Genomic DNA, 26,333 nt, shown 5'->3' on the forward strand with positions numbered 1-26,333 from the left:
TGGTCTTTTTGTCTCCCACTGTTGCAGGCTCCTGTTCTTTTACCCCACTTTCTTTTTGCCAAGACGTGAAGGAGAACATCGATTCTTCCTTCCTTGCACGTCAGGTCTTGTGCTTGATCTCCCCCACTCAATTCACGGCCACCTCTCTCTCCGTCTCTCCCTCTTCTTCTTCCCCCACATGACTGACAGCTTTTGCTTCCCCTCCTCTCATTTTGTCCCTTTGGCAGTGATTGCACTTCCACTTGCTCCTTCCCTTCCCTTCCCTTAAAAGTTTCCGGACCTTCCAAAATTCCACAAGATTCAAGCCATTTTCCACCTAACTCTTGTTTCCAACTTGGCGTTGTCAAAGGGATGGTTTTGGCTACCGAATCTTCTCTTTTTTTGGTTGTTTTTGTTTGTCTTGATTTGATTTTGTCAACCTATATAGTTCCACGAGAATTCTCATGTGATGTAATGCAATTTGGCAAACTCGCAGTTGCCCCTTTTCTCTCTTCAGTTCAACTGACTCGAACCAACTCGGTTGAGACAATTTAAGCTTAGCTTATCCTGCTTTTTGGGACGACAATGACATGGTGCTCGGTAGGTCAGTATGGTTGATCCACCGTGGTCCAATCAAGAAAAACCTAAACACTACATGAAAAGGTTAATAGGGTCTGCTTCAAAGGGTTTCATAAGCATATGGATTTCGCGTCTGAGATATATATTTTCGCGTGCCCACATCACGTTCTCATCATTTACACATCGTATCATTCTTCTGCGCTAAAGTTTTAAGATGGAAAGGGGAAAAAAAACGGTCCGAAGAAAAAAGAGGAATCAAACAGGCTCGATTGAAAGAAAAGAAAAGAAAAAAAAAAAAGATACAGGGACGGCTTTCCACGGTCCATCGGGGAATCGGCACGCCGATCGAAAATCCCGTCGCGATCGTTTCCGTTTATCGTAATTCCCGTGCAAAGTGTCGCCAAAATGTCGGAATTCCGAAAAAAAAAATGAAAAACTAACCAAAACGATTGGTGGGTGAGATTTGTTTCCATCCGATTTAAGAAATGGTTAGCCCCGAGGGTAAAGGGAAGAGATTGTAGTTTGCAAGAGAGAGAGAGCAAGCGGACAGTAGGACAGTGAAATGCCCTCATGCGGCGGAGGTTGTTATTTCTAGGCTCCTACACGCGACACGCGACGACACGCACGACTTCCTCCGCCAACCTCTCCAGAAAAAAAACACCAAAATGGAAGAAAAACGAAAAGGAAAGAAGAAGAGAAGAGGGAGGAGGAGGGGTCGGTCATTATTCGGGTCACCCGCCTGTCATAATTTAATGCGCGAAGGTGCGTGCTGGTTTTAGCTCACCCACGCCTTCCCCTCCCCTGCCCCCCCACCCGCCCCGCCAATCCATCATTGCTCTCCGGTCACTTTCTCTCTTCCATCTTTTCTCTGGTTTTCCAACCCCCCCCCTCCCCCTCCCTCCTATCATGTCCGTTTGGTGAATGTTGTTGGGTTAGCCTCCAAATAGCCATCATAGATCCAATGTCCCCCCCTCCTTCCCTTCCTTCCCCCCCTAAAGTTCTCCAAAAACCTGGGTGAATTCCTCTTCTTAATCCCCCACGATTCACGCGTCAACGAAAAAAAAAAAAGGGGCTTAATCCCCCTTCCCGCTTATTAAGCAATTAGATGGATGTAAACTAACTCCATAGCTCGAGAAAAAAGGTAAGTGCAAGAGCCGAAATCGACTGCTTATTGTGTGCGTGGGATTTATGTTTCGGTTCCTTAATTAATCTCTCACGTTTCTCCCCTTCCTGAATCGCGGGGGGCTCCCCCATCGACGAGGCCCAATTGGCGGATGCGAGAAAACCGCAAACTATAAGAGCCCGAAAGCCTGTCCCTCAAACTGACACGACTCGACACGCTCGATCAAGCCTCTATATATATATATATGTATATCCAAATCCGACGGTGGAGATCTCGCGAGAGCGAAAAACGGGGGGTGTGCAAGCGCGAAGGACCGGATCATAGCCCAGCTAACGGAGTTCGCGTGTTTCTGAAACCACTGCATAAAGGCAGCAGCAGCAGCACCACCCACCCCCCCTTCTCACACTCAGTCTCACACTCACTCCTCCTCCCGGTCGCAGTAGAGAGAGAAAGCTCCCCGCTTTTCCCCGCTCTCTCTCTCTCTCTCCTCCGTTCAACATCAGCGAGAGAGAGAGAGACGAAGCAAGCGCACAGAAGAGACAGGGACAGAGACTGTGAGAGAGAGAGAGGGAGAGGAGACACAGAAAGCGAGCTCCCTCCCCCCCTTCCAAAAGCGACGAATGTCGGTTCTCCCACTCTCCTTCTCCCTCCTTCTCTCCTTCTCTCTCTCTCTCTCTCTCTATGCAAAGGAATCTAATGCTGTTGCTGTTGCTGTTGCTGCTGGGTCGTCTTTGAAAGTCGCATTCGACATTTGCTTTTTGCGTGATTATTATATGCCCGCATCCTGCCCCGCATCCATCCCGCATTCTCTTTAATTTGGCTCCAGCATCTTCTCCTCCTACTTCTCCTCCTCCTCCTTTATATATCTCCTTCTCTCTGATCTTCTTCCCCCCTCTCGTTCGCAAATTTCTCTCCCCACCCCCCACGAGAAACCCAGCAAGGGGAACCGAGGCTTTCTCGTCTCCCCGTCCCCCCCCAGCTTCGCCGCCGGGCAGCAGCAGCAGCAGACGGGAGGAGGAGGAGGACGACGGCGGCGACGCCGGCGGGGGGTAAAATGCGAAACTTTTGCTCTTGTTGTGCGCGACCACCCGGCATCGACTCTGCTCTTTTGCTCCCTCGCCTTTTGCGTTCGGCGGCAGCCGGAGGCCGTTCTCACTCTGATTCCGAGTTCTTTCTTTTCCTTTTTTGGGGTGGGTTCGGGGAATAGCGGCTCGCGGCTGGCGCGACGCGGTTTCTATTTTCTGCTGTTCTGATTCGGGCGATGGTCTGATCAGAGAGGGAGAGAAGATGGGTGAAATTTGGGACGGCATTAGCGTCTCGGTCGCCTTTCCCCCCCTCTCTTCCTGGCGTCTTGAATTCTTTCTTTGTTTCCGGGGGTGGCGGCGGCGGCGGTGTCCGCAGTCGAGGCTTGAAGCTTCGGGTTTTCTCTTTTATCGTCGGAGCGATCTCAAAGGCACCATCTTTGGGTACTTTGTGCGCTGATGAAACAGAGGATTGCACCCTCCATGAATTACTACTGTTCCTTCAGCATGCATGCACCGGCCGCGAAAAGAACAACAAAAGAGAAAAAAACATTTCGGCCGTCGTTTGTGATGACTCGAATTTCCTTGATGGCTGTTCGTTAATAAGCACGGCTAGCCATTATAAGCAGGGCTAACATTTAGAGGGTCACCGTATTTTTTTTTTTGGCAGAAAGTGATGATCTCTGCATTATAAGCATGGCTAGCATTGGTGCGAGTGTTGTTACAGCGAGAATACTTCTTTCCTGGCCTGAGGTCGATTTTAATTGTCATCTCAATTGTAGGATCTCTGACAAGATCGGACACTCGGATCGCGTAACGGGCGGTATGTACTGTATTTGAATGGAGTTGCGGGCCTCGGTTGCGAGAGATTAGGCTTGGTATGCATTTCTGGATCCTTCATGTTCGTACGCTTCGATGCTTTAATATGGGGTGGATGTTTATCTGCTTCTCATTAACGTTCCAGGTGGGAATTGACGGTGGTGCGAGATGAGTTGGAACATGGATGTTCAATATGTTAACACTGCCTATCCTTACAATACGTCTGGAAGTTTCATGGAGTATTTTGAGGGTCTTACTTATGAACACGTGAATTTCATATTTTCTGGTGCTTCTCATGCTCAGGTACCTATTAGTTGATTATGTTGTTTTCCATTTCTGGAGAGGTGGCTGGTTTGTACCAGTGTAGTATTTTACTTCTCAGTATTTTTTTTTTTTTTGTGTTTGGGAGGAGGATAATTTACAGCAGGACTCAGAATTTTCTCTACTTTTCCGTTGTGATTTATACTTGCCAATCTAACTGTTGGAGCATTTGTCAGCATCTTTCTGGTTTTCTGTTTTTTATTAGATCTTAGTCTAGCACTAATCCTGCATTTATTTCCTTCTTATATTATGCAGGAGAGCGTATATCCATCAGTGAATACAAACTACTATAAAGTGGGTTCATCAGAATATGGTAGTAATTACTCATATTACGACTATGGTCATTCATATGAGGTGGATGGTCATGGACAAGCCTATCATGAGACTCGAAGACCTATGGTTAGCCCCTCAATGACTAATGAGCAGACTACTGCAGTAAGCAGTGGATGGGAGGGGAATGCAAATAGTGGATCTCGCGACCGCTCTGCAGCATGTAAGTTCTAAGTTTACAGCAGTGAATCAACCTTATTGTCGATAGACTGAAATTATTGTTTTGCCGGTACTGTTTAAGATTTTTTTTATTTTATCCACATTAGAAGGTGATTAAGCATCGCCTACGTTTCATCAGAAGTCGCTGGCATGGTTTTTCGTGGCTGTCCAAGGATATAGGATGTTGTAGACTTTTGGTAGTGATGACCTTTTTTGCCCAGGTACCAAGAGCAGTTTGGAATGTCACAACGCCGGCTTATAACATCAGACACAGCCTTTCCTTAAGATATTTTCCAATTGTGAGGCTGAGCAATTGTTGCATAGTTTACCCTGAAAATGGACAAATTCATTTCTTTTCATAGAAACACCTGTAGTTATGGGCATTGGTCAATTAGTGCATTTGAAGATAAGACAACCATCTTGACATATACAGAGGAGAACTATTTCCTCTTCTTGGTAGGATCTATGCATCAACAACTGTCACATCTTCAAAATTAAGAGTCTTTCCCATCCTTAAGAAACACTACTCTGAGAAAGCATATGGTCATCCTTGAAACTTCCCTGTACCTTTGTAACAAACGTTGATTGGCACAATTTTGTCCTGGCTGTTGTGTAGTAATATTGACGCATCAGGTATTCATACTCAAAAGAAAATGCCGACAGAGTAACATCATTATTCCATAAGCCTTCCTCCTAGTAACTTATCCAGGTTGCTCTCGGGTGCATCTGTTCATATGCAGCGAGACACTTCATATGCTCTATCACTCTATATACAAGCAATTTCAACCGCATTTGGGGAGCCTAGGTTTTCTATTTTGTTATGGAGTTTACTTACTATCTCCTAAGCAAACATAGTAGCAGCTCTATTATAAACCTCCAGGGGATATGATGCTGATTTAACTCACGTTTCATTTTATCGTATATGCATTTTGGGTTTCAAAATATCATTGTTACCATCACGAAGGCATTGCACCGATCTCTTCAGTCTACTCGATATTCTTTTTCTTGGGTGATATAGAATTTATCGTCACTTTAAATTTTTGAAATCTTATTTCAAATCATTCTGTGTTTTTCAGGTCCACGAAGGCATCACAATTCACAGGATTATCAGGTCTGTAGCTTTGTAGTCCATCGCATCTAGCGTGGTTCAAAGTAGAAATCATGTTGTCGACCTATAATTTTTTCTTTGCACTCACTATTTCATACCGTAAATTTCAATATGTTCTCAAGGAGTGGTACTTACAATTGGCTCACACTTCCCACTCGAAAAGTGGTTTATCTTATTGCAATGACGATGAGTATATGAGTGCTTGTGGTTATTTTTGAATGGGCTTATAAAATCCAAGATGAGGTTCTAGAAAGTTATACTAAGCTGGTTGGCTCTGGCTTATCCAAATCATGTTCTGTTCTTCAAGTAATTTGTGCTCCAAAATGTCAACCATCTCGATAACCGTGGTTAAACTTGCTGATAATGCAGGTCGTTTGGCAAGACAACATAGATCCTGACAACATGACTTATGAGGTTTGGGCATAATATTTCACTGTTTCACATCTAATGTTTGCCTAGTGGGGCTTGTGATGCCTTTCTTAGTTATTTTATGTCTAAATTTGGTAGTTTTGCACGTGATTTATGTACTCAAGTGAGAGTTGCTGATACAATATCTCATGCACAGGAGTTACTTGAGTTAGGCGAGACTGTCGGAACTCAGAGTCGAGGTCTTTCGCAAGAACAAATAAGTCTGCTTCCAATTTCCAAATACAAGCGTGGTTTCTTTTCCAGGAGAAGATCACGAGATGAGAGGTACAAGTTGATGTCATTTTCTTTAGTCTTTCTATTTTAAACCCACGACTTAAGTTAAAAGTAAAGCTCTGACCAAGAAAAAAAAGTTAAAAAGTAAAGCTGATTTGTCTGGATAGACTTTTATATTTGCGTTTTGCTTAATCTAAAATTTTCAATAACCCTGAACAGCTGAAACTTTCACGACATATAAATGTCGACATGTAGATTTGCGTATAACTTTTTCAAATTTTTTTGAAATCTGGATAAATATTTTAAATTTTGGTAGGAAAGCTAAGAAGTATTTTTTGTTTTTACTTAATCCTAAACAAACAAGCCCTAGTAAATGGCAACTTTTTGTGCACCGCCTTTCATCATGAGTTTAGGACGAGATAATGAATGAAGGGTGCTATAGCAAGCAATGGATGGCCAAGTACATTAAAATCATCTTCTCTGCAGTTGCAGTTTACTTATTCATTTGGATGCCAGCAATTAAATGAGATTAGCAATAGGGATTTACCATCTTGCAGTGCGGCAATTATAAGAAACTAACGGTAGATTCATGTGCATCACTTTCGTTGCTGATGGTTAAGCTTTTCCCCCGGTTTGTCATTTGTTCTAAACCAATCTGTGTTTGATGTAAACAGATGTGTGATTTGCCAGATGGAATATAAACGAGGAGACCGGCGTATGACCCTTCCTTGCAAGCATGTCTATCATGCTGGCTGCGGTGCCAAATGGCTCAGTATCAACAAGGTAATTGTCGAATTTCATTGTTTTATAAGTTTATCATTTTCTTGGAGAAATTATTCACGTTTTCTTCACCAGATGCTAGAAGTTACTGATTGTAACTTCTTGATTCTCTCAGGCTTGCCCTATTTGTTACACTGAGGTGTTCGTGGATGCATCCAAAAGAGTAAAAAGTAATCATTGATGAACACAAAGGCAAATTCTCATTTCTTTTGTTCGTTTCTCGAGCTTGGGTGCTTTCTTGCACCATAGAGGTTTGTTCGTTGCACCTTGCTTAGTAAAACACTGGGTTTTACTTAATATGAAAGCTGAGCTATGAAGTAGGTACAGAAATGGCTGTCAGATAGCTGGGGTTTGTATTTTCTTATGAATTTTCAGGTTGTTTTTACCGAGATAGCTGCATTCTCCCTCCTGAATTTAATGATTCATTTATACATGCTTCATGTGATTCTGCATTACGTTGCAGAGAATGTGTTGAGGAAGAATGCTGAGGAATGAGGAATACTTTGACCATGATAAACTAAATTTGAGCGGTTGGAAACATGTGGCTAGCTCTATAAATCAGAAATATAATTGACTGCTGACCACAGCCTCTAGAGTCAATCGCCCAACCCACTCGGTGTCTACATTTTGGATTGCCTACCTCGGCCGTAGTATTATTTTCTGGTGAAGCTTGGAATCAATTAATGGGCCTTAGCTTTACTTTGACTCTAACCTAGTTGACTTTGACGCCACTCTGTTCAATGCGTGATAGCAAAACGGGGATGAGTATCATCAGATCCAAGATAAGTCATAATGAGATAATTCTTTCTGGTTTTTTCCATATCCATGAACATAAAGGGAGTTAAGAATTGCCATGTTCGTTGCATTTGGATCTTTGTTTTGGCTGTAATAGATGTATTGAGTGATACTGAATAGGGGAGGTGAGAATTGCCGGTCTGACCTGATGGGACCGACTGCATCTCGCTTCTCTCGACACAATTACCGAAACTCAGATTACTGTTGTTGATTTCAATCTACATGATCTGGAGCCCTCGCTTCTCTCGACACAATAACCGAAACTCAGATTACTGTTGTTGATTTCAATCTACATGATCTGAAGCCCGATCAAATTGCCTTTACTGTGGTCCTTAGGAGCTCATGCTTTCCGACCAGTTCGTGAGAAGCAAACAAACAGCATGACCAGAGTTACCTTGGCATTTTTAGGAAAGGATGTTGATTCTCTACATGCATGAGATCCATCAACATTGCCCTGTTTGTCCGTCACTGCCTTCTTTATAAGCCTCAGATTACCAAATGGCAACGAATATCCCAGGTTCAAGAAGCTGAAAATTTTGACGTCCAAATCGGACATAAGCGGTTTCTCCACCGAGTTTTTCTTGATACAGGAGTCGTTATTCATACATGAATGGAAACGTGAGGATACATTGATCATTTAATACTAACGATTGACCGGTGCAATCTAGATTTTTATATCTTTCGACAGCTTATTAACATGTGCTAGGATTGTGTTGTCTTGATGCATTCCTTGAAGTGCCAATTCGTTCACTTAAATTGAGGACTTTGTCCGACAACGTACCGGCAAAGTGTCCTGCCCACTTCAATTAAGTTATCTCATAGACAACGACTATGCAGTCTCAATGGATGAAATGGTCTACTATGCATGCTGCATGGCCTTAACGATGCTTGTCCAAGTGAACCAGAGCACCCGCAAGTCGCGGGACACAACGAGTCTTCCCTAAGGAAGAACCAACCTCAGATTACTGCACTCTGGCTCATCATGACGAGTGAGATTTCCAGTCCGGCGAGTGTTACGGTCATCACAAGATTGCATGTTGCTGGGCGGCCGCGAGTTTATTGGTTTCACACTCGCAATTGCTCAGTCTCGTCCTTCTTCTGTACGGCACCTTTCAGCTCCTATCGTTCTTCATGGGTTTGCTCGTTGGCCTAGCATGCCGAGAACCCAGATCCCGCCTAGAAATTCCTCCATTCGATTTGCATAAAGAAAGACTTTAGCAACTTGGCGGGGGGGTTTTTGGGTGATGGGTCTTACTTTAATCCGGAATACAGCCTGTTTAAAGTTCATTGAAGAGATTAATTAAGCTTAGTAATTGCATGGAGAGACCTCTATATAATGGATTTAGAGCCCACTCATTCTTCCCCACATTAGTTCTAATTTGGGAGTTATCGAAAAGCTCGAGTGACCATGGCAACCCGGAGGCGGTCTTGGCATTCGCCTAGGCTGGTATATGCCATTTCCTTGTGCCTCGTTATGGTTGTCTCGTCCGCAAATGACCTCTACGATAGTTCCCCGCCACCTCCCCCGCCAATTTATGTTACGCCGCCGTATGCCTACGAGTCTCCTCCTCCTCCACCGACTGCTTACTCACCTCCTCCACCACCAATGTCTTTGCCCCCTCCACTGTCACCGCCCGTGAGTTCTCCTCCGCCACCGACAAGTCCACCTCCACCAGTGCCAACAAGTTCACCACCGCCACCGACTTACTCTCCTCCTCTACCGCCAACATATTCGTCACCTCCACCGCCGCCGCCTATGAATTCCCCTCCACCTCCGGTCCCTACTTACTCTCCTCCTCTACCGCCAACATATTCGTCACCTCCACCGCCACCACCTACGAATTCACCTCCACCTCCACCCCCTACTTACTCCCCTCCGCCGCCAACATATACTCCTCCACCTCCACCTCCACCACCAATATATTCGCCTCCTCCACTGCCGCCGCCGCCGCCGCCTAGGAATTCCCCTCCTCCTCCACCCCCTAGTTACTCACCACCCCCGCCAACATATACTCCACCTCCGCCGCCAACATATTCGCCTCCTACACCGCCACCACCTAGGAATTACCCTCCTCCTCCACCCCCTACTTGCTCGCCTCCGCCGCCAACATATTCTCCTCCTCCACAACCGCCGCCTATGAATACCCCTCCACCTCCACCCCCTACTTATTTGCCTCCACCACTGCCATACTCACCTCTTCCACCGCCACCACATTTGAATTCCCCTCCGCCACCACATTTGAATTCCCCTCCACCTCCACCTCCACCTCCACCTCCACCCCCTACTTACTTGCCGCCGCCGCCAACATACACTCCTCCACCGCCACCGCCTCCACCGCCAACATATTCTCCTCCTCCACCACCACCGCCTATGAATTCCCCTCCACCTCCACCCCCTACTTATTCGCCTCCACCACAGACATATTCGCCTCCTCCACCGCCACCACGTTTGAATTCCCCTCCACCTCCGCCCCCTACATACTGGCCGCCACTACCGACATATACTCCTCCACCTCCACCACTAACATATTCATTACCACCACCGCTTATGGATTCTCCTCCACCTCCACCCCCTATACATTCACCAACGGCACCTACATATTCTCCTCCTCCACCGCCACCACCTAAGAATTCTCCTCCACCTCCACTCCCTACATACTCGCTGCCGCCACAAACATATAGTCCACCACCGACATATATGCCACCTCCGCCGCTAATGAATTCGCCTCCACCTCCACCCCTAACTAATTCTCCTCCACAACCAACATATTCACTTTCTCCACCTCCACCTTCTGTGAATTCTCCTCCACCTCCACTTCGTGCTTACTCGTCGCCACCACCAATATATTCACCACCACCACCACCTATGTATTTCCCTCCATCTCAACTCCCCACTTACTCTCCTTCTCCGGTTCCATTACCAACATATTCTCCTCCGCCTTCCCTGCCACCACCTACGCATCCTCCTCCACCTCCACCCTCTACTTATAATCCTCCACCATCACCACCATCACCATCTTATTATTACAAATCACCACCTCCTCCTCCCAAGTACATAAGTCATCCCCATCGGCATCATAAATCTCCACCACCACCAAAGCATGTGATTCACCCACCTCATCGTCGCATGTCTCCACCTCCTCATTTTAAGCAAGTAATTCATGCACCGTATAGATCCCCACTTTCCAAGCGTTCTCCTCCGCCGTATAGATCATCACCTCCACCACCAAAGCGTGTCATAAGGCCACCACGTCACCACAAGTTCTCCCCGCCTCCGTCACAATTACCGCCGCGGATTTATGTGTATAAATCACCACCACCACCACCACCATCACTGTCACTCTTGCCTCCCTATATCTACAAATCACCAGCACCTCCATCGCCATCACCTCCTCCATCATCCCTATCATCACCTCCACCATATGCTTACAAGTCTCCTCCACAACCTTCTCGATCACTGCCACCACCACCCTACTATTACATCTCTCCACTACCACCAAATTCTCCAACTCCTGGAATCCCCTACCATCTTAGTTCACCACCTCCACCACCCTCTCCCTCTCCACCGCCTCCCTACCGCTATAATTCCCCTCCTCCTCCTCCTCCTCCTCCACCATCAACATCCCCACCACCTCCTTACTTCTACAAGTCACCTCCACCTCCACCTCCACCACCCTCTCCCTCTCCACCACCTCCCTACCACTATAATTCCCCTCCTCCTCCTCCACCATCAACATCCCCACCCCCTCCTTACATCTACAAGTCACCGCCTCCACCTCTACCACCCTCTCCCTCTCCACCACCTCCTTACCACTATAATTCCCCTCCTCCTCCTCCACCATCAACATCCCCATCACCTCCTCCACCTCCACCTTCAACTCCCCCACCTCCTCCATCTCCATCCACCCCACCTCCTTATGTTTACCTATCACCACCACCTTCAGTCAACTCACAACCTGGTGGTTCATACTACTATAGTTATCCTCCTCCACCATCGCCACCACCGCCTCCCATAGGCTATTAAGCTAAGAACTCTTCATTCGATATAGAGATGGCAGAAGAAAAATAAAGCACTTCATTTACTTATTTTCAACATTCAAGTGCTATCACATCGTTAGAATGCTTTACCATAGTGCAGCTCATGTTAAATGTGTATCAACAAGCTGAATGTATCATTCAATACTGCTGAACAATTTTAGTGAGACATATCCTTGTTAAGCTTGATGTGCCGATGCTCTGCATTTGTTGCAAGAGATTCTCATCCATCTCTATTTTATTATCCATGATCAACAGTTTAGGTGTGACATCATTGACTCCATAATTTTTCCTACGTTGACTATGTGGAGAAATTAGTATAAAGAGATATAACTTACTTCCCTCGAGTATCACTCTTTAATCGGGATTCGAGTGCCACAATTGATTCTAATTCGTCGACCTAATCAGCAAATTGCCACCTTGAAGCGGATGAACAAACTAAATCGATGCTCATGGTCACGAGCTTTCCGACGCTTATTATGACAAATATGACAGGTGGCGTGTAAGATCAACATTATCTTAACCATATAACAGATTGCACCGTTTATCCGAATAGTAGCTATAGTCACGTCGCGTGAACAATGACTAATCGAGTCACGACATTGTCTCTAAGAATGTATAGACAGCAAGAAGTGACCCATGAATGTACAGGGCCATAGGGTAAAAAGAGAAAAGAATAAAGTCCAGTATGTGTTAATTCGATCGCCTTATTATAATAGCTATTAATTGAAAAGACTTTTCTTCTCCAAACACATGATTAGGGAATTCTGGATCTTTGTTTATCTAGAAGCAGAGGAAATAAAACAGAAGGAAGGAAGAAAGAAATGAAATGAAGATAACGCAAAAATAAGAGAAGGAAAAAACAAAGGAAAATATGTCAGAAGTGGGATTTGAACCCACGCCCTCTCACGAGGACCAGAACTTGAGTCTGGCGCCTTAGACCACTCGGCCATCCTGACTTCGTTGTTGCACTCTTTGAATAAATTTTCTATAGTAACTATTATTATGAAGATATTATGACAATTGCATAATGTCAAGTACACTACAAAAAAAAGTACACTACAAGGTGTACAAACCAGAACTCTGATCATAACCAATTTGAGATGCTTCTCCCTGAATTCTTTGTCATGGTCATTTTTTTTTTCATTTTGTATACTTTCCCCTTCTAAATCCGGCGATCACCTTTTTTTACTACAAAAAAACTTTAGTACAACGATATCAATATCAGTAGGTACTGAAAATCATTTTCCTAACGATTGTTCTAGGAGTGATACATAAGGCTCCCACTTGCAAGGGATTGATCATTTTCGTTACGGGGAGCATTTTTCTTATGATTTCCACTCATTTTTACTTTTATCTATGATATACTATTGCCTTGATCAGTCCCATGGGTTTTCTTCTATTATTACAATACATATGGAATTTCCCCACGCCATATAACAATGACAATTTATAATTTTTCTAATTGTTATCGAGTCCCTATATTTTATGGTAAAATGTAGTATAGGCTAAGAATTTCACCTTTATTTGATCAAAGATGAAGGGTACGAGATTCAATATAATTTAATGAACAATTCATAATAAAACACATACTTCTATTTGCACAAATGAAAAAAGTTCACGTCTATGTAACGCAGGTGTATACTACCTAGTCATGACGCAAATACTTTCACTCACAAGATGCTCAGAGAGAGAGAGAGAGAGAGGGGAATAAGATTAAATTTCTTCTTGTTCATAAGTATTTCCAATTCCACTCACCAGTATAATAATATGATAAAAATTGTATAAAAAATATTTGAGTACAAATTACAACCACGTGAATTTTGTTCTTGTTTGTTAGTACTTCCAATTTCGTCCACCTGATATAATGAAAAATTGTATAAGAAAAAAATCAGAGTACAAATTATAAATATTCAAGCAAAGGTACAAGGGGAAGGCCTCGATCAAAACTTTTGGTCCGTTATGTCTCTATGCAATGACGATGCTCCCTCAGTCACGTTCAAAGCCCTTGAAAGCAAGTGCCTCATGAAACTCCAATAGAGCATTTACGTGGATTCGATAAAATTGTTCAAAAAATCTTAAACCTATTACACTTTTACTAATTCATCCCTAAATCTTTCAATTTTGCCAATTGAGTCATGCACCTTTTTACGTTTTGTCAATTGAATCAATTCGACTAATTTTAACCGAAAATCGCTATCATGAATGCCGGTAGTTTCACGAAGGATGGCCGGTGCTGACGTGGATAATTTTTTTTTTATATAAAGCCTTTCGTGATGGCCAAACGTCTTAGATGTCTACCCATGATTAATTTTTATATACGATAGAACTGTAAAATTAATGAAGAAAGCTTAAACATATGATAGAAATGGTTGATTGTCGCATCTTATTGTTCTTATTCAGATCAGAGCCCACCCTTTATTTTTTTTGTACAGATCTACAATAGCCAACTTTGAGCTCGGTCAATAGATAGTTATAACTTATGATACAAGGGGACTTACAAATGTGCTTTTGTGTCCACATGCGCGGTGGGCCATACAAAGGCCAACCAGAAGAATGATCAGACGCTAAGCTTGGGACGGAAATCAGAGCCGACGAACGGTGCTGTGAATTCGTCCAAGCATGCCATTCGGATACGTTCAGGTGTCGCTGGGTTATCGAGAGGAAACCAGTCCGTGAACCCTGCATCGGCTCTCGCAGCAACAATGGCGTCTTTGATGGCGAAGAAGACGGATGAAGCTAGAAAAAATGGAGGCTCGCCGACGGCTTTGGATGAATGGATGGCCTTCACGTTGGGATGACCCTGTTTAGAACAGAGAACTCATATTAGCCTTCTAATTTTGAATTTAAGTTCCCAATTCAACCTATATGTGATCACATCAAGCCATGCGACAACATCAGAAAGCAGATGGAGATGTGCCGAGTTGGTATCCTAATGCAGATCGAAGTGTAACTTGTGTCGGTACTGAAGTTATTCCTCTGAAAGGGATCGGAAACATGTATGCATTTTGAGTATTCTCATAAGGCTATCCCTAGAAATGCATATCATGATTTTAATGGCTAAAAGTCCATTGTCTTCTGCCTCATTATATTTGAACTGCGGTATAATTTCCACTACCTCAGGCTTTCTTCCTTTTGGTTTGATGTGGTTGATGAAAGAGCTAATCAAAGACTTCCCATGGATACATATTTTTTTTATTGGGGCTTAAGAGAAAAGAGGAAAAAGCATACCTTCAGAAGCGAGACACTGAATTTCAGAGGTACATCATTTACAGAAGGAATCTTATAGCTTCCAGGCCCGCATGTGTATAAGCATCCGGGCGGGATCCACTTATGAGCGGCATCGCCCCACTTTAGTTCTTCTAGTGCTACCCAACCCAGACCTTGTACAAATGCTCCTTCAATCTGCCGAAAAGTTTACATGACAAAATCAAGGGCAACATGCTCAGGTTTTGGGGGACTTGAGCTGGAGTAAGTGCAGATGACAAACAAGAGAATCAAGATCGATGCAGCAGTAATCCACATGTCATGGCTTAAGGAGAATAGTTTCCTTCATCAATCCAAACACTCCTAAATACACTGGGAAAGCTTCTCCCCCAATTCCCACTCCCACTCCCACTCCCACTCCCTTCCTCTTTACTATATCAAAATCAAGCATCAGAGTAGCAAAAAATTTGCATGGAGATGGTCCTTGTTTTAGTCTGGAATTCATCTTTAACTGTGGGAAATGGTAATAAATACCGAATTCATGCTAAAAAGTTGGATTTAACTCCGCCATGGACTTACCTAAAGCATATTTATCATATGTCGTAGGGAGGTTTTGAACGTTTTATCAACCCCAAGCTTAAGCATTACAAAATAAATGTTAGGAGCGCACATCAGAAGCCCGACACCTTTCACCTGGGGAGATCACCAAGACGGAGCCTAAGTCCGAGCCTAAAATTTAAGTCAATGAGTTATGGGTCAACTAAAATATATTAACTTCTTTACACCACACCAATTCTTCGATGTGAGATTTTCTTTAACACAATTCATACGTGCATCCTAACAATCTCCACCTCGAGTGTGAGCTCCCCCTTAATTCAGGTATCCTTCTGAATCAAGATAGTTGGGAACGCACAGCAGAAGCCCGATACCTTTCGATTGGGGAGATCACCAATAGGGAGCCTAAGTTCGAGCCTATTAATATATCCATTTGGACCCACCTTTACTTAAAAGCTTAAACCAATGAGTTATAGACCAACTATGATATATTAACTACTTTACACTATATCAATTCTTCGATGTGGGATTTTCTTTAACACAACTCACACGTGCATCCTAACAATAATGATTGCAAGTAAAAGCTCCAAATGTAAGGTACCTGTCCAACATCAATAGCTGGGTTGATAGAATATCCGAGATCTAAGAAGACATCTGCAGCTCTCGTGTGAAAATCTCCAGTCAAAGTGTCAATTTCTACCTCAGCACATGCAGCACCATAAGTGAAGTAACGAAAAGGATTTCCCTTTCCAGTATTCCAGTCAAATCCTATCTCAGGTACGATGTGAAATCCATGAGCAGAAAGATCTATCCTCTCCACATAGCATGCCCCAACTAGCTGGGGAAAAAAAGAGAGAAGTTTTATAAGACATATAAGTTCCTCAAGATTGATAAGGAGCGTCATCTGAATTATTAGGCGTGAAAAGCTTATGGTAAAGCCTTAGTGGTACCTAAGCGTTATAAAATTTGAGAGAAAAGCCCACACTAAGTTGAACTCTGCTATATGTAGTCCTAAGTTCATAGGTAAATGTCTTTGTGATAGTAAAGTGCCCCAAGAGGCTATGCTGTAGTCATGGTCACGGTTCGGAACCGGCGGTTCCGGTTCGTGGCCATGTGTGAACCGGAACTGGCCGGTTCCGGTTCGTAATTTAAAAATTTTAAAAATAAATTATGAAATAAAAAAATAATGAATTATAAAAAAATGAAATAATGAATTATTCAATATAAATTATAATCAAAATGAAAATTATAGGGGTGATCGGTTTCCGGTCGGAACCGGGAACCGAACCGGTAAGACCGGTCCTTTAATTTTAAAACTAGGAACCGGACCGGCAAATCATAGAATTGGGAACCGGACCATTGGTCCGGTCCGGTTCTAGGCGGTCCAATGGAACCCTTTGCTCTTAACTAGCAAAGGATCGTAGCCACAAAAGACATACAACTTCACATGCTCATGGCTTGGCTTGGGTTTTATAAACAACCCCTTTGATGGCCTCTTCATTCCCATTCGATGTGGGACTCTTGGCATTTGCATGAAGACAAGCCAAGAGTCTCACATTGAAGGTGTTCAAGGCAAGCCGAGAGTCCCACATCGAATGGGAATGAAGAGACCATCAAAGGGGTTGTTTATAAAACCCAAGCCAAGCTTTGTAATTAGAGTTCAATACACTCAAGCCAAGTATTGTAATTAGAGATCAATGCACTTACAATGCATGGCAATTAGAGTTCAATTTTTTTTATAAAAAAAAATTAAATAATGAATTTTTTTTAAAAAAATATTCATTATTATTTTTTTAAAAAAAATAATTTGGAACCGGAACCGGGCCCGTAGGCCACGGGCCGGTTCCGGTTCCGAACCGCGGGCCCGGTCAACGGGCCGGGCCCGGGTTTGACCGGGCCGGTTCCGAGCCAAAACCGGCCCGTGGCCATGACTACGATGCTAGACTCGTATTCACTAGCAGTACCGGAGCTGGGATGAAAAGCCCAATGCATGAAATCTGAAGTGCTGCAGTATTTGGCTTCCTACATTGTAAATAATACAAGACTCGATTCCTTAAAGAATATTACTAAGGAGCCATGATCAGAGTATCTCGTCTGCTTTACAGCTTTTAGCAGCTTCAAGTCTATTTAGTGGCTTCAAGTCTATTTAAACTTGTGATTCGACCAAAATATCGAGTGGAGTAGCAGATTGAGTAAAATTATAATGGTTAAGAAACTTATAATGAGGAAACAGAAGAACTTCACATATTAAGTTCAGAACTTGAACATGTTAGTATGATTTTCCATGATAATCTCAACACAAAGGAAATACCTCAGCAAAAGAGCTGAAATTCTTCCGTGAAGCAATTGGCTCCATGCGTGCCTTTATCTGCTCACAAGCATCCAAAACTGCAGCTCCATACATATCAGAACTTGCAGACGCAGCTGTTGGTGACGCATTGGGAACCTATATCACAAGGATTTATACAAGATTACGAAAAGGCATTGCAGAATTTACAGATGGAAGAATAATTGTTGACAAAGTTATCTAAGAATAGTGGCATGGATGAATTCACTAACAGTGACCTATATTCACATCTACAAGATAAAGTATCTCATGTAATGAACTGCAAAATTTAAGTCCAAAGATTCTGCTAAAAAGCAAGCATCGATGAATTTACATATCCTTACTCTGAAAGGACTAATAGCCTATCTCCTCAAATTAATTTCTGAAAATTGGCTGTGAAAAGTTTTTTAGCTGGATTTGTCTTAGGTCTAATTTCTGTCACTTTAGCTGGATTATTTGTTGTTTCTGCATATTTACAATACAGACAAGGTGATCAGTAGGACCTTTGATTAATAATATATATATTTTTTAAGTTTTGAACAATTGTTGGAGCCTCAAAGGTTGAATGCGACCATGATCTTGCCGGGGAAAAAAAGGCTTCATCCAGTACCGACAAATGATTTAAGTGACACGTCCAACAAGATCAACTTCGCTACACACCTCACCCCCCTTCCTCTGAGAGAGAGAGAGAGAGAGAGAGAGAGAGAGAGAGAGAGAGAGAGAGAGAGAGAGAGAGAGAGAAGGATAGAATGGATAGAATGCTTTATGGTCGCTAAGACTAGGATTTACACAGGGTCCTGTTAAAATTTAAGATTTGGCTTCCTAAACACCATAATAATATTCTTTTGCCTATTTCCTAAGCTGCATATCTACCTTGTCAGTACTGGTATCTGATATGAACACGGAGGTGAGAGGGATGTTGAAGGAAGAAGCGGCAACTTGGGCAACTTTTGTATGCAAACCTTGACCCATCTCCACACCTCCATGTGTAACTAAAACTGTCCCATCTGTATAAACATTGACAAGAGCACCTGCCTAAAGAAACCAAAAAATTCCAGTAAATGCATTTCACCAAAGCAACAGTCAACATTCAAAAGTAAAATAAGTCATCAGGAAGAAAGAACAAGATCAAAAGCGGAAACTAACCCTTTCACTGCCCAAGGAAAAATAAATAGAGACAACATAGAGGTAAGGTATTAACAAAGTGACCTGGATAATATTCTAGAGGGAGCATATATATCATACCGCACAAAAGGAAAAAATTAAAAGGACAAAATCTTCATGAGACCACTAATAATTTCCAAAATCAGCTCAAAAGCATGGAGAAAACATTTATATATGCAATATTCAAATACCTGATTCAAAAATTTTGTTGTGAAGGATATACCAAATTTTGTTGGAACCATGGCAACTCCACGCTTCTTCCATCGATTTTGAAGATTGAATTGGTCAGCTTCTTTGCGAGCATTCAAAAAGTTGCAAGACCCTTTCAGTGCATTCCAGAGCTGGTCCAGCGTACAGTGCTGAAGTTGTTGTCCATAGTGCAATAACGACCCTTCACCTTGAAAATTCATCTCCTATACGGAAACTCAATTTGAGATTAATAAAAAAGAAGGCATAGAGAAAATAACCAGGAAAAGAATAAATCAAGGAACAACAGTAAAAATTACCCTTATCTCTTCTGGGCTCTTCTTAAGCTCTACAGCTATCCTCTGGATCCAGTTTTCGGCTATAAGCATACCCTGTGGACCCCCGAAACCTCGAAATGCTGTGTTACTAGGAAAATTAGTGAAGCAAACCCTTCCATTAATCCTTATATTTGGTATCTCATACACATTATCCGAATGAAACATGGCACGCTCTAGGATAGCGGGAGACAAATCGAGAGAATTCCCAGCATTATTATAGATTTCGAGATCCAGTGCCAGCACCTTTCCCTCCTTTGTAAATCCTACCTGTATCAAGTAATTTAATTTGTCAACATGCTGTGCGCAGGAATATATTTTCCCTAAGCAAACTTAACATGCTGTCGCACATTATAATGCAACAAGCCCAAACAGCAACATTTAGATTCAAAATGTCAAAACAACTTTTCATCTTGACCAGTTTCTATACTATTTAATCCTGGCCTTTGTAGCATAAAAGGGGAAGAAGAAAGAGTTCCACTGTTAAGAATAGAATTCAGCAGTTTCAACTACATAGTGTGGAACAAACTAACTACATTTTGCACAAGAGGAAACAAAGAACAAACTAAGTAATAAACGTCACCTTATACTTTCCGAGAAAGCTATGGCGCTGCCCAGTTGTCATCATGTCTATGTCTCTATCTAATGTAATTTTCACTGGTCTATTCAAGAGATATGATGGGACAGAAGCTGCAGCAGCAAGGAACGCTGACCTTGTTTCTTTTCCTCCAAATCCACCACCAAGTCTCTTGGTTCTACAGACGACTTTGGACATTGGCAGACCGAGCACTTCAGAAACATACTTCTGGTGCTTCTGAGGGGCCTGCAGAGGAATAATACTCTTATAGTACTATTTACAAAGTCTTGAAATCAATTTCTTTTTATGCAAGAACAAAAGAATATATATGCGCGCACGCGTGTGTATAAATCTCTCAAAATAAGGACGCAAAATAGGGACATAATGTGATCAAACTAAGCAAGTGAGTACAAAGCAACGGTCCTGTCCAAAACCCTAATCGTATCACAAGATAGCCTGATATCTATACAAGTTCAGCGAACAAACAGAACCCAGCGCCCAAATATTTCTTTCTAGTTTCATTCTAAACTACCACACTAATGATTTGGCTGAATCCAGTCCCACGGCAACCCACCATAATTGACTTCAGTTATCAATCAATTTTCTTATTCGCACTTGGCAACTTGATCTGACTGCAAAAAAATTCAACATAAAGAGAGGAAACCAATGTTGGTGAAAGGCCTCACTCACTTGAGTGGAGGAAACCATATGGACTTCATTTCCACCATCCACTGTCCATATCACGGTGCTCTGTGGCTCCAAGTAAAAATGTTCCTGACCTCCCACTTGAACCTCCCCCTGTATGACTTTGTAACATTCGCCTGATTGAAAGCAGAGATCCACGTCACCTTTTCCCAAAAACTTCTCTGTGTTGGGATGAAAACTTTGAGCTTTTATGGCATCTTCTATTGATAATATAGCTGGAAGTTCTTCATACTCAACATGAACCTTTCTCACCGCTAGTTTCGCATTCTCTTGTGTATCGGCAACGACAACCCCAATAACCTGTGACAAATTATTGGAAATAAGATGACTTAACATGCAAATGAGTAAGAAAGAGTCAAACACTGCCAAAAGAATTTCCTGTCCAATGGTTAAATCTTAAATTTTTTCAAAATGATGGCCACAGTTTAAGTCATAAGTTCAATTTGTTCAGAGGAGTCCAAAGCACACAGAGAACATATAAAGATTAACTGCTATGATGTACCTGACCAACACAAGAGACAAATTTTGAAGCAAATAGCTCCTCATCATAAATAACGGGCCCGATCTTATTTTTTGCTGGGACATCGTTGGCAAGAAATATGCCAGCAAATCCAGGAGAAGATTTCGCTCCTGAAGCATCTACTGAAATTATACGGGCATGAGGTTTTCTGCTTAACACTAACGCAGCATTCAGACCGTTAGGTGGCAAGGGTGTGTCATCAGCATATTCTGCCTCACCTGTCACCTGAAGAAATAATAACAGATAAGAATGTGAAACAGTTATTCTCAGCCTATGGAAAAAGCAACTGGTAGGAAAAAAAAAATGACAGATCACATTATGAAGACAGCTTCAGGGCACACCGGTATAAAAGGTAAGAGACATAACTCCGCTCACTCATTAAACAATGACACAAAAACTTGTAGGCATATCAGTCAGGACTATTTGCAATATTAGCGTACTGAATCCATCAAATAATTTGCAACAGGATAAATTCACAAAATCAAGAAACAAAGATGTCACAGCTTGAAAACAAAATATAACTTCAAAGAAGGAAAGAGGAAAAGGAGATTAGGAAGAGTTATATATATTCATAGAAGAAAGCAAAACAGATATCCCCTGAAATCAAATTTTGGCCATTATTTATAAGTTGACTTAAATATTATCTGGTGATAAACTCATGTAAAATAATATAAAAACTATTGCATTGGCATCTCAAGTTAGTTGGAACTCTGAGTTGCATAAGCATCGGGAATTGTAGCCAAATGATCTGTTACTGCTTAAAGTTTGGTCACATCAATATGGGAAGCAAAGAAGACTAATTGAAACCTTCTGGCTTTATATATATTTCTTGTAGCAAGCAAATAAGCAGATAAATGTCTAAAGTTTGTGACCTAAATAATGTGAAATGAATGCAGCCATTTCATGCTTTTTAGTGTGTGTATATCTTTATCAGCATGTTTGTAGACCACAAACTTCATAGTACATGAGGAAAGGAAGTGCATCCGAATGCCTGATTTGGTGGTAATCACAAAAACTACAATAATCTGGAGGAAAGTAGCATTAAGTTCGGTGATGCAAATGAGAATATGCAATGGCGTCCATACAATAGATGCAACAATCTCACTGTGTTAGATTCCTAGACGTAGTACAGATACCTGAAGCCTTGCGGAAAGGTGGACCTCAGCAGATCCTACGGCAGTCCCACGTTTTACAATTTCATAATCCTGACATCCAATGACAGATGGTCTTTGGAATGGTTTTATGGCAGATAACTGTGACAATGGTATCTCTTGCTTGATGGATCTCATCGCATCCATCTCATGAGAAACCCAAAGGAAAAACTTAAAAAAGAAACTAAGTGTTAGAGACCTTCGAAACTCAACCATCCCACCAGGAGCATCTTCCTTGATAATTATGTCACTCCTCAAAACTTTCAAAGCTCCTTGCAAAAGCTCCTGATTCCAAGTCCTTCCAATCAAGTACTCTTTCGTTTGCCTTGCAGCAATAGATAAAGGAGCCACTCCACCATAAACAATTGAGGCATCTGCAACAACCAGATCGTCATCTTTTTTCTCAAGAAAAACACGCATTCCAGCATTTACAATAGCAATATCATCATCCCTCCTGTGAGCTTGCTTAAACTCTTTTACATACTCCAACCTTCTGCTCCATGGCAAAAACACTGAGAGCAGAATCTCTCCACTTGCAAGGTCCACCTTCCGATAACCTAGAAAGAAATTCTCGGCTGAAACAATTCTAATGCTTCCTTTGACATCAATAACTCGAAATTTCGCTCTAGAAGCCATCCATAGAGGGTTCAAGTCTGATATTGGACTAGCAGTACATATGTTTCCACCAACTGAAGCAACATTTTTTATCTGTGTTCCAGCAAACCATTTGAGCTGTTCGATGAAAGCTTTACATGTCGAGGTTTCATGATAAGCCCGTTCTGTCACAACCTTTCTGAAAGCAGTCAAAAGATCGGACAATCTTACTGCAGCACCAATCTCCACTCCATCATCCTTCACATTCAGCACATTTAATTCAGGAACATGCATAGTTGATATCAATACTGGATAATGCATTTTCTTGAGCCTCATCTCTATTCCAACCTCAGTATTGCCAACTATCAATTTGGCATCTGGATATCTTGATTTTAACTCTAACACCTGTTTAAGTCGCAAGGGTCTGTACCACTTGAGACCACTAAAGCCACTCAAACTCAAATAAGATATCTTCCTCAATAACAACTCAGGGGGGAATATAAGCTCCTTGTTTGTAAACAGTTTACCGTCAACCTCACTGTAGGAGATTGCTTCATATTTTTGTCCAAAACATATAGATTCTCTGGTTGTTTCTGAGTCAACTAGACTTCCTGATCGGCATGAACAAGGTTTACCAGTTGAAGGGCAGACAAAGTTGCTTTCTTCAACAGAAGATGAAGAAGGCTGAGGACCATATAAGCTATCATCTGTTTTAGTGAAAACACGAAAAGCATCAAGAATCGGTCTGTAACCTGTACATCGACACAAATTTCCTGAAAGGCATTCATCAATCTGTTCCTCAGAGGGTGGGCTTTGACTTGACCTCAGAAGAGCGTACATAGACATGATAAAACCAGGCGTGCAAAATCCACACTGTGAACCATGAGCACGTGCAAGTGATTCCTGGGGAGCGATATGAAAAGTAGCTTTTCAAAAATCCATAGCCAAACTTCCCTTAAGCAAATAGCTGGTGAATACAAGCTAAACCAAGATCTATGCAAATAAGGTCAAGTCTCCACAAGGTATAAAGTATTGATAAAGAATTGTACTCACATGACAATCCATATCTTTACTTAACAGTAAAACTGATGCTTTGCGAAATGTGATGTCCTGATAAAAAATGTCTAATGGAGGATAGGTGCAGAGACTCAATGGGAGCTGTGTGTGGTAGATGACCAACTAGCTCATCAAGCATGACAAGTAACGACTGATGACAATTTATGTAGTACCTTTTGTCATTTCCAGATTTTTTCCACTTTCAAAAAGGTTTCACTTTCATCAAGAACTTAGGAACCAGCATCCTCATTCAATCACACAACAAAGTCATTGGCAGAATGGCCTATTATGTTTTTCACTAAAAGAAAGACCCGATAACTGAGTAATTGGTAACTTAAGATTACAATAGTGACAAAACAGTTTGTACCAGGTCTCCCTCTAAATTTTTAAATAAGAAATTATCAATGAAATGTTCCATGTTAACCCACAGAGACAAATCCTCACTTCAGATGACATGTCCAATACTTAAAATAGATTCCACAGATTAAGAAAGAACTGGAAATGCATTTGGACATCTCATTACTATTGAGGTCAGGTCATAAGGAGAGCAACAAAACTAGTCTGTTCATCCTGGGTAGATCCCCAAAGTAATGACATTGCTAGCAGACAAAGACAATATTAGGGTAGAACTCCTTTCATATAAGACCAGCCAAAGACACTAATAGAGCGAAGAGGAAAGACAGCATGCTCAGTGCAAAACAAACAAAAACTATGCATAAATTACCTGAACTGGGTGCAGGCCATGCACTCGATTTCCAAGTCCCTCCACCGTGATCACATGCATTCCTTCAACAGAATATAGCGGAGCCAAGCACGCATTGATGGCATAATGGCTGTAAGAAGTAAACGAAAAACAAATTCAGTAATTTTTTAGTACGGACAGAAATTTAAACTCATGAGAGAGAAAGAGACGCACCCACATTTCTTCAGACTTTTATTATAATGAGACACCATCACCGTGCATGCCCCGCAACCGCCTTCGCCACAGCCGAGCTTCGTCCCCGTCAGACCTATGCCTATATTAGTACAAAAGAAAAATCTCAATAACATTGACTTGAAACAGGAATTCCAAAGCAATGGACAATGAAAAGAAACCATAGAAACAGACCAAATACTGCTAGAGAGTAAAGCAACAGCCTATGATGCCGATTTTCGGGGCCTATAAGTATTCCGTAAACAAGCAGTTAAAGCCCACAGCCCTCTAGATTCTTTCGAAATGGCCAGCACTCAATTCCAGCGTCCCCCAGTCTATCAGAAGAGACAATCTGCAAGTGATATATTTCACCGCAGCTCTTACATCATCTACGAAATCGAGCTGACAATTTCAATGTATTTCTCAGCACCAACCGAGTTCATAAACGTTTGATTCCTAAACCGGCTTGTTCAAGTAGATTTAAGTCAGCACGCAGCACGTATATCAATCGTCACTCTCGCTCTGTTCTCGCCGCTAAGCAGGCATGCTTTTCCAGCTCTCATCAATCAGCTCATGCGTTGCTACTGACGACAGCTCGATCGAGACACTCAATCCGAACACGAGACCGAACTACTAAAAGTCGACCAATTCCTAAGCACTCCTCCTGCTAAACAGGCACTCCCTCCCCCGCGGCAGACAACATAATCGCAGCTCCACAACAAACTCCACTCCCATACACGCAAGATGCCCCGACGTCGAGACCGCGTACCTCGGAGATACTCGAGGAGCGTCGCGTGCGCCAGCCCGTCCGGCAGAACCTTCCGCGACCCGTTCACGTACAGGATCGCCTCCTTGGAGGCCTCCTCCTCGATCTGCTCCAGCTCCTCCTCGCTCTTCAACGATCCCATGGCGAAGGAGGCGCCCCCCGCCGCCGCCGGAGCTCGCGATCGCTCCGATCCGATCGGGATCGCCGTCCGAGTGGGAGAAGATTGGAAGAAGACTTCAGCTCGGCAATCGCTCCTTATATAGCATGCGCTTCCCCGCGATGATCGATCACGTTGGAAAATGGAAATTCCAGAATCGTACTTCCGTTTTATATCCGTCGGCCAAAAAAAGGGAAAAATATAAATTGCTCGGATTACTTTTAATTCCAAAAATCCAAAAACCATTGATTTTTTTCCTTCTTTTTTTTCTCACGAAACTACCCCGAAAAGATTGTGAAATTCGAGGACGATTTTTCTAGGTCGGGATAATGACACAAATAGTCCATGAACTTTGGTCAAATGTACAATTTAGTCCATGAACTTTTAATTTGTTCAATGTAGTTTCTGAATTTTAATCCAACGTGCAAT

General features: G+C 42.4%; 3 protein-coding genes and 1 non-coding gene across 5 annotated transcripts; 2 read left to right on the forward strand and 2 right to left on the reverse strand.

Annotated features, from left to right (window-relative positions):
• The first annotated feature begins 2,247 nt into the window (after nucleotides 1-2,247).
• LOC115675969 (E3 ubiquitin-protein ligase BIG BROTHER-like) lies at nucleotides 2,248-7,295 on the forward strand. 2 transcript variants are annotated; one of them, XM_030598796.2, is made up of 9 exons: nucleotides 2,248-2,303; nucleotides 3,486-3,581; nucleotides 3,668-3,825; nucleotides 4,099-4,336; nucleotides 5,409-5,443; nucleotides 5,810-5,854; nucleotides 6,006-6,133; nucleotides 6,757-6,865; nucleotides 6,978-7,295. In XM_030598796.2, the coding sequence occupies exons 3-9, from the start codon at nucleotides 3,691-3,693 to the stop codon at nucleotides 7,041-7,043; spliced, it is 756 nt and encodes a 251-aa protein (XP_030454656.1). In that variant the 5' UTR covers nucleotides 2,248-2,303; nucleotides 3,486-3,581; nucleotides 3,668-3,690; the 3' UTR covers nucleotides 7,044-7,295. The 2 variants fall into 2 exon arrangements, with proteins under 2 accessions (XP_030454656.1, XP_056169166.1); XM_056313191.1 differs by lacking the exon at nucleotides 2,248-2,303 and having other exon boundaries at nucleotides 2,896-3,581.
• A 2,499-nt stretch (nucleotides 7,296-9,794) lies between these two features.
• Nucleotides 9,795-11,681, forward strand: LOC130138635 (extensin-2-like). The gene has a single exon (XM_056313352.1). It carries the CDS (start codon nucleotides 9,795-9,797, stop codon nucleotides 11,679-11,681), a length of 1,887 nt encoding a protein of 628 aa, XP_056169327.1.
• An 886-nt stretch (nucleotides 11,682-12,567) lies between these two features.
• TRNAL-CAA (transfer RNA leucine (anticodon CAA)) lies at nucleotides 12,568-12,651 on the reverse strand. The gene has a single exon. It is a non-coding gene; the product is annotated as a tRNA-Leu (tRNA).
• Nucleotides 12,652-14,050: 1,399 nt separating this feature from the next.
• On the reverse strand, nucleotides 14,051-26,044 carry LOC115673847 (xanthine dehydrogenase 1-like). The gene is made up of 14 exons (XM_030596099.2): nucleotides 25,751-26,044; nucleotides 24,985-25,084; nucleotides 24,793-24,901; nucleotides 22,404-23,915; nucleotides 21,250-21,492; nucleotides 20,733-21,047; nucleotides 20,049-20,288; nucleotides 19,451-19,735; nucleotides 19,136-19,357; nucleotides 18,654-18,815; nucleotides 17,766-17,900; nucleotides 16,056-16,292; nucleotides 14,924-15,097; nucleotides 14,051-14,495 (listed from the first exon to the last, which is right to left on the reverse strand). Exons 1-14 carry the CDS (start codon nucleotides 25,887-25,889, stop codon nucleotides 14,253-14,255), a joined length of 4,116 nt encoding a protein of 1,371 aa, XP_030451959.1. The 5' UTR covers nucleotides 25,890-26,044; the 3' UTR covers nucleotides 14,051-14,252.
• Nucleotides 26,045-26,333: the final 289 nt, after the last annotated feature.

The sequence above is a fragment of the Syzygium oleosum genome, unplaced genomic scaffold, assembly GCF_021117445.2.
Source record: "Syzygium oleosum isolate NSW1041296 unplaced genomic scaffold, Sole_v2.1 Sole_v2.07, whole genome shotgun sequence".
Classification (NCBI taxonomy): domain Eukaryota; kingdom Viridiplantae; phylum Streptophyta; class Magnoliopsida; order Myrtales; family Myrtaceae; genus Syzygium; species Syzygium oleosum.